Source organism: Nelumbo nucifera, chromosome 1 (assembly GCF_055504915.1).
Source record: "Nelumbo nucifera cultivar China Antique chromosome 1, China Antique-T2T, whole genome shotgun sequence".
NCBI classification, from domain to species: Eukaryota; Viridiplantae; Streptophyta; class Magnoliopsida; order Proteales; family Nelumbonaceae; genus Nelumbo; species Nelumbo nucifera.
The window spans coordinates 84,044,993-84,053,720 of NC_142649.1; the positions used below are offsets into that span (position 1 = coordinate 84,044,993).

The following is an 8,728-nucleotide window of genomic DNA, read 5'->3' on the forward strand; positions in this document are numbered from 1 at the left end:
ATGATTCTAAGGTTAGCAATGACAAAAGGAATGAAAAAGGTTAAAAAAACATAAACATGATTAGGAGAAATTGTTAGTCTAATCACTCAAAACTGACATTTTTTCAGGACACACAATTTATGCCTTGGGAATGTCATGCTGCTATTGCAAACTCAATGAGATCCCCCATTATTTCTCACTCAAAGAAGGATGTGAGCTTCTCCATTTGTAACATTATCATCTTCATTTTTCTCTTTCCCAGACTTTCTTTGTAGAAATGCATCCATTGGGAAGTTCAATTTGAGCAAAGCTGGTATTTTTCCTTTCCTTCATGCAGGATATAGTCATTGTTCCTGTTCGAAAGGGAGGAATAGATGGGGGTCAAGGTCATAACCAATGGCTTTCAACTATATCACAGTCACCTAATGTCATATCAATGACATTTGTGCCTATAGTTTCTCTCTTAAGTGGAATTCAAGGAAGTGGATTCTTATGCCATGCAATGAATCTTTACCTCCGCTGTGAGTGAATATCTTGAGCCTTTAAATTAATCTCCTTGAAACATTGATGCTTGTGGATAAGGTTATATTTCATTTTTTTTTCTGAAATAGAACATTATATACCTGCAAGTGGGGTATAAAACATTTCCTTTTTTACCCAATAGTGTTTTATAAGAAAAATGGCCTTCATCTTGTACGTTGTTTATCATATCAAATAAGATAGGAGATAAAAAGGAACATTTATGTAGAAGTTCCCACAAGAATCCATGGAGTGTTGTATGGGACTCCAACATGGACATGTTGTTCATTTAGAAGAGTCCATGCAACATCTCCAACATTACACAACTCAACCAAGGCTGAGGTTCTTGCTCTGTTAATGGTAGCTAAGATAGCTAATCAAGTGTCTTTTCTCAGTAATAGGATACTTGGCCAATGTGATTAGATGGAGTAAAATAATTTGGGGATGTTCCATTGCAATTTACTCACTACCTTAATAGAGTTAGAGGATGCTTGGTGTCTATCCCTTCTCAAATTAAGTAGATCCCAACAGAGAGAAACTCTCCAGAAGACAGACCACATAGGGAGATGCATGAAGGGGCCTTTTTTGTATAATGACAGCTCAAGTCTTAACTAGTTTTTCTGTCCTTGGCAGGAGTTCAGCTATTTGGTCTTACATATTTTACATAACTGACATCCTCTCATCTGGGGTCTTACATTATCCAATGTTGGTCCCAGCTATCTTGGGTCTTGGGAGGGGTACACTGGATATAGTCCCAAGGCTGCCCTCAGACTCAAACCTGTCTTCTCATGCTTGTCAACCCACTTTACCACTACACCAAGTAGTGGCCCCTATCTTTTGAAAATAAATAACAAAAAAAAAAGTCAAAGAACTAACTTTTCAAAGTGATATGATGAAATGTTTTTTTATTGTAGTTTTGGATTTTCCCAATCTTTTTATTTTGCTATTTTTACTAAGAAATTAGGCCTTATTTAGAATCAGTCAATTGTTTGATGTGTATTTGAAGGTTAATATTATCTGTCTGTTTTATGTATTGTATCAATATCTTACATTTTTCTCGATTATCTACATTGGTGTTCCTTTGACCAAGAACTGGCTGTTTTCTGCTCTGGGGATTGATATTTAATGCAGATAAGCCACCAATAGAAGAACTTCGTCAATTTCTAGAATTCCAGTTACCTAGGCAATGGGCTCCTGTGTATGGTGATCTCCCACTTGGACCTCAACGCAGGAAACATGGATCTCCATCATTGCAATTCACCTTCATGGGCCCTAAGCTTTATGTCAACACAGACCAGGCAAGTCTTTTGTTCTCCTATGCATGAGATGGGTGTATTCATTAATTAAGAATATTGAAAAATATGCTTTGGCAGATTACATGCTGGAAGTTCGTTGGTTTTGGGGAGCATACAGAATATCTCATGTCTTCTGTTTTGATGACATGGCCTACAGATATATTAGTGTATAATTGTATATATGGGTCAGTAAAACAATGATCTTTATATTTGGTCTTCAGGGCAGAAAAAAATCACAATTAACTACTAGGCTCTTCATGGATGCTTCCTTGTTTTCAATAATACAGCAAGCACCTTATTAACTAATTAATGTTGCTTAAGTTCACATTACTCACTAATCTTGTGAGGCCAATTAGAATCTGATGTGTCCAACTAAGTTTTGTGCCAATTTATTGGTCTAGAAACTTCAACGTGGTTCCATTTGATGAAGTTGATTTTTGATATGGTAACTAGCAGGGAGGCACATGCTTTGCATGGCTTATTAAAGTGGAAACCCCACTAACACAAGAAGCTTAAAAGCTTGCAAGAGATTATAAGAAGTCGGGCTTTTGTTTTGGTAAAGAATATTTACCACATGCGTCAGAAGTGCAGTATTCACTTTGTATAGTGACATAGTAGAATACTTGTGATGTAATTTGAGAACACCTCTCTTCAAGGTTTAAAATGTCGGTGGCGGTGGAAATGTCAGTTGTCCAAAAAAAAGGAAACATGCTGGAAATATAGTATGAAAACATTGTAAAATATGCAAAAATATAGAATAATATTTTATGAAATGATGAAAGAAGTATAGCAAACCTTTTTAAATTATTATCTTGCTCCAAATCATTAAACAAATGGTTCTAATAGATCAACCGAATAATCTATTACACAAAAAAAGCAAATATTTAACTTAATGTTTGAAATGAATATCAAGTTGACTCAAAGTAGTAATCACGCAAGTTAGTCAGGTAATAACATTGGTACTCTACATATCTACAATATTGTCACCAACTTATGTTATAATACTATCTCTTGTACTTCGTATAGTGTTGGTAGTGTTCATTGGGGAATGTGTTGATTACACTAAAATTTTATGTTGCTACTCATGGAAATGGAAATATGTCGTAGAAATATTAGGAAACTTAGGGACATTTTAAACCATGCCTTTCTTTGACAGCATTGCTTAATGTGACAAAAAAACGTTTTTTGTGATTTTATTATAGTGGGTTGCATCAGATATTGACAGTTGATAAACTTTTGTTTTCATGCTTAGGATCTCATATGTGTAGCATCTGCTCACAGAAACTGCATATGTAGTTAATTATCTAAATGTAATGGTTTCTCTAAAATTTTGGGTAGATACCATCCAGTAAAGCATAACCCTAGTTGTATCCAGCTTCCTAAACCCACCACATGCAGGTTGACTCTGGAAATCGGCCAGTAACTGGAATCCGATTATACTTGGAAGGTCGGAGGAGTGAGTACCTGGCAATCCATCTCCAACATCTTGCAACACTTCCGGAGATCCTCCAAATTTCTGATGATTACAGCCATAAGCCTGATGATGAGCCTGTTGATCGAGCCTACTTTGAGCCTGTCAAATGGAGCATTTTTTCACATGTCTGCACAGCACCAGTTCAGTACAATGGGGCCTGTATTGATGAATCTCCCTCCATAGTAACCAAGGCCTGGTTTGAGGTGAGGGTAGTTGGGATGAGAAAGGTTCTATTCTTGAGACTTGGCTTCTCAATGGTAGCATCTGCAAGGATCCGTAGGTCGGAGTGGGATGGCCCCAGCAATCAATCTCGGAAATCAGGCATCATCTCAGCGATGATCAGCACAAGATTTAGTGCAACGCAGGTTCCAGCTGAGAAGCCAAACAAAGTGGAGATAAATTCAGCATTGTACCCGAGGGGACCTCCTGTCCAAAAGAGGATGCCAAAGCTGTCAAGCTTTGTGGACACGAAGGAAATGGTAAGAGGCCCGGAGGACCTGCCTGGATATTGGGTGGTCACTGGAGCAAAGCTATGTGTGGAAGGTGGGAAGATCAGACTGAAAGTCAAGTACTCATTGTTGACCATAATTTCCGATGATGAAGATTAACTAACCTTTTTTTCTTTTTTGTAATTTTGAATGGGCTGAGGGGGGTTTAAAGGGCTTCATAAAATTTGTTGTAAATCTGGCTAGATGTATAGAAATTTATTTGGCAAATTCAAGGGGATGCCATTTGCCAGAGAAATTACTCTGGATCATTGGTTGATGTCAACTGCCAAGCAAACGACTTAGTTTCTGTTGTGTCTTTCATACATGTAGAAACACTGCACATTGGTTAATACAATATAATCGTATTGTTTCAACCACGGTTGGCGCTAAAATCATTGTTCGGTTCTATTTGTGATTTCAGTGACTCAAGAACCGGTTCAGGGTGAGCTTGGGCAAACTATGATTTCAACTTTGCGGACCATAGAACTGTGATTTCAGCAAATTCATCTATGGTGTGATTCAAGCTTTCAAGAAGCCGCAATTAACTCAAATCTCTGATTAAATCACTATGATCTGTTCTAACTACAATCAACGGCTAAGAATCTAAGAGCCTGCTTGGTTTGCGGGAATAAGGTATATATATATATATATATAACAATCCATGACTAATTCATGTTAAATCCACTCACCAGTGATAACTTCCACACTTGGAAGCGTGCAATGAAGATTGCACTTCGTGCAAAGAATAAGTTTGTTGGCGGTTCTTTAATGCAACCGCCATTGTCTTCATTGGATCGGAAGAGGAGATTTGGAGTAAATGTAACTCCATGGTCGCCTCTTGGATTCTCAATTCACTGACAAAAGAGATTCATTACAGTGTCACTTTCATTGCATCTGTGGAAAAAATATGGCGTGAACTTGAAGAACGATTTGGTCAAAGCGGTATCCCACATATCTATCAACTTGAACAAGATCTCACCTTACTTCGACAAGGAGATCTCTCTATTGCTGCCTATTTTACTCATCTGAAAATCCTATGGGATGAGCTTGACACTCTCACGAATCTACCTAAATGTACCTGTAGTGCGATGAAATTCTTCCTTGCTGATCGAGAACGGAGAAGGATCCATCAATTTCTCATGGGATTCCGATATCCTTTCAACATGATCTGTTCACATATTCTTGGATCTGATCCTATGCCACCACTGAATCAAGTCTATGCATTTATTATACAAGAGGAGCGTCATCAATTAATTGTTTCCTTGCGGAGTCCATCCAATCTTGATGCCACGGCTCTCCACATTACCTCCAAACCACCTGGTCATCCATTGGGTCAGAACAGACCCTACTATAATCATTGTAAGCATCCAGGCCACACAAGAGATAAGTGCTATGAGCTCATTGGGTATCCCCCTAATTGGACCCATTGAACTACTGGTTCTGACAAAAATACACGTCCTCCAACTGGATCTGATAAGACAACATCTTACATTGTGACTGCTGGATCTGATAAACCCAATCAAGATTCCCTTGTTATTGGACTCTCACCGTAGTAGTATAACCAACTAATTTCTCTTCTCAACAAAGACTCAATAGAGACTTCAACTAATCTCTCCAGTAAGACCATCCCTGTTGAATAGGTTCTTGATAGTGGTGCATTCAACCACATTATATCAGATATATCCCTATTTTTTTACTACTCCCCAATGTTTAATTTAAAACTGGTACATCTACCCAATGGTGCTATTGCTTTTGTCTCACACCATGGCACAGTCTCACCGGCTTCTAGTTTCTCTATTAGTGATGTACTATATGTCCATGCTTTCACTTGTAATCTTCTCTCAGCCAGTAAACTAACTCAACAATCTCGGTGTATTGTGTCTTTATTTGCCACTCACTATGTCACATAGGACCATGTCTTAAGGACCATGGTTGGAATAGGTGAAATTCAAGACGACCTTTACTGCATCCGTTTTTCTCCTCACATATCTGTTCATCTCACCAGTTCCACATCATCTTATGAATTGTGGCATAGGCGCCTTGGTCATGCCTCCAAATCTCACTTATCCTTACTCCCCGAGATTGCTCTCTCACCACTTAATGTATGTTGTGATGCCTATCAATGCGCCATATTAGTAGTAGTACTCCATTCTAGTTGTTGCATTGTGATATATGGAGAGGTTACAAAACCCCTTCTCATACCAATTCACATTTTTTTCTCATTGTAGTAGATGATTTTACTAGGTGTACATAGGCATTTCTTATGAAACATAAATATGAGATTTTCCATTTCCTCACTAATTTTTGTGTAATGGTTGAGACACAATACAAGTGCTCAATTCAACAGGTTTGATCTGACAAGAACCTTGAAATTTTATATGGGCCCTTACAAAGTTTCTTTCAACAAAAGGGTATTATCCACAGCGGTCGTGTGTAGATATGACACAACAAAATGGCATTGTCGAGCACAAGCACCAGCACTTATTGGAGGTTGCATGTGTTCTTCATCTTCAAGAAAATCTCCTAGTTTCTTTTTTGGGTAAATGTCTTCTTATAGCAACCTATCTTATCAACATTATGCCCATGCCAATGTTGGGTGGCAAGTCTCCGTATAAAAAGCTTCATCTTTGCCCACCCAATTATAGCCATCTCTAAGTATTTGGGTGTCTCTGCTATGCACAAATACGGCCAGCTCCTCATGACAAATTTGTATCCTACTCTACATGATGCATGTTCATTGGTTATCCATATGGTTAGAAAGGGTATATATTTTTCTTTTTTTTTTTGAGCAAATGTTAGAAAGGGTATAAGGTGTTCAACTTGGACACCAAATAAATATTCACTTCTCAAGACGTGTCCTTTTATGAAACTGAGTTCCCGTTTGCAATTGTATCAACTACTAGTCTCACTGAAACTGTCATTCCTATTGGCCCAACCAGATGATGGGTGTGATTTTGTTCCATGCAGTAATGAGCCTCTCAATGAGTCTCATGGTCATAATGGTGTTGCTTCTGATGACAATTATAATCATGCGGCTACAAGCCCCATGATCAATCCTACTAAATATAGTGGACCCAACCTTGAACCATCAAATGAGCCTAACCTTATTCATGATACTTCACACCAACCTGAAACTATTATTTCACGTCCCACTCGTTCACCACCATGCTTTACTTGTTACTACTCCACACCATCCCCCTGAGCCCACAACTTGCTCTCAAACTACCCAATTTCCTCATTAGCAAGCTGCCATGGTTAATGAACTTGAAGCTCTAGATCGTAACAATACATAGACACTCATGGATCTTCCCCCTAGCAAAAGGGCTATACGTTGCAAATGGGTTTATAAGCTTAAGTTGAAGGTTGATGGCTCCATATATCGTTATAAAGCCCGACTTATAGCAAAGGGTTATAATCAAGTTGAATGGCTAGATTACCATGACACTTTTGCTTTTATAGAAAAATTAGTTACCATGTGTTGCCTACTTGTAATAGGTGTTGTGAAGCATTGGGAGTTACATCAAATAGATGTTAACAATGCCTTTTTACATGGGGATCTTCATGAAAAAGTTTACATGAAATCTCTCCCTGGCCTTCTTGCCAATGATGATTTTCGTGTTTGCAAGGTAAACAAATCCCTCTATGGTCTCAAGCAAGCTTCTTGATAGTGGTTTGTCAAATTCACACAAGCTCTTATTACTATTGGTTTCACACAATTCTTAGCTGACTATTCTCTGTTCACTTCTCAACATCCCAACTCATATGTTGCTATCCTTGTGTATGTCGATGATTTAATCATTACGGGAGATGATCCTACCCGTATTGCTTTTCTTAAGGACTACATCTATGATTGCTTCAAGACAAAAGATCTTGGGCCCTTACGGTACTTCTTGGGGATCAAGGTATGTCGAACTGATGATGGCATTTTTCTACATCAACACAAATACATTCTTGATATCCTCACTGAATCGGGCATGCTTGAATGCAAACCATGTCCCACCCCTATTGAGCAGCAAAAACATTTCACTAATGCTTTCAGCCCACCTATTTCTGATCTCGCCTGTTATAGGCGCTTGGTAAGCCGATTGGTCTACCTCACTACTACTAGGCCCAAGTTAGCTTTGCAGTCCACTCCCTTAGTCAATTCATGCAAGATCCCCATGAAGAACATTTTGATGCTGCACTTCGGGTGCTACGTTACCTTCAAGCTACAACCACACAAGGGTTATGTTTACCAACCAAGAGTGATTTACAACCCCAAGATCAACCACAGGCTACAACACCTTCCTAGGTGACTCACCTCTTTTATGGAAAACCAAGAAGCAACATACTGTTTTACATTCTTTTGCAGAGGCTGAGTATCGCACTATATGGCAGTTGCCACCTCCAAATTTTTATGGCTTAAAGGAGGATTCTTGTTGACCTTACGATCACCATTTGGAGACCCATTGGAGCTTCATTGTGACAGTGACAGTAAGGTTGCCATTCACATTGTGGCCAATCTTGTTTATCATGAACGTACAGAACACATAGACATTGATTGTCATTTTTGTATATAAATACACCCAAAAACAAGTGATCCAAACTGTACACATCTCTAGGTGCAGACCGTTTTTAGCAGCTACTATTCAAGTTAGGCGTTGCTTCTCACGTCCAACTTGATGCGGGTGTTAGCCAAAGGCACACAACAACAAGGCGGTTATAACAGAAAAAGATCTAAAACACGTGGCCGCCTAGTTGCTCACTTGATTGAACTCGGTTAGGACTTATATATCCGATTCCGATTCTATTTCTAAGTGAGAACTAAAAAGATGCTACGATGGGCTACGGGATCTGCGCCTCACAGGCACATCCACCGTGCATTGAGAACATCTCCCGTAAATACAAGTATGGGAGATGTTCCCAATGCATAGTAGGATGATGTGCGTGTGAGGCGCCTGTGTGAGGAACAGATCCTATCTCCCATTAACTAT

General features: G+C 38.9%; 1 protein-coding gene across 2 annotated transcripts in view; it reads left to right on the forward strand.

Moving 5' to 3' along the window:
• The window catches only part of NSL1 (MAC/Perforin domain-containing protein), a 38,630-nt gene extending 34,483 nt beyond the window's left edge, over nucleotides 1–4,147 (forward strand). For both annotated transcript variants that reach the window (XM_088886925.1, XM_010261998.3), the window contains exons 4-7: nucleotides 108–191; nucleotides 317–500; nucleotides 1,630–1,796; nucleotides 3,192–4,147. In XM_088886925.1, the coding sequence (XP_088743051.1) occupies nucleotides 108–191; nucleotides 317–500; nucleotides 1,630–1,796; nucleotides 3,192–3,875 (1,119 nt within the window). In that variant the 3' untranslated portion in view covers nucleotides 3,876–4,147. The remainder of the gene's footprint in view (nucleotides 1–107; nucleotides 192–316; nucleotides 501–1,629; nucleotides 1,797–3,191) is intronic.
• Nucleotides 4,148–8,728: the final 4,581 nt, after the last annotated feature.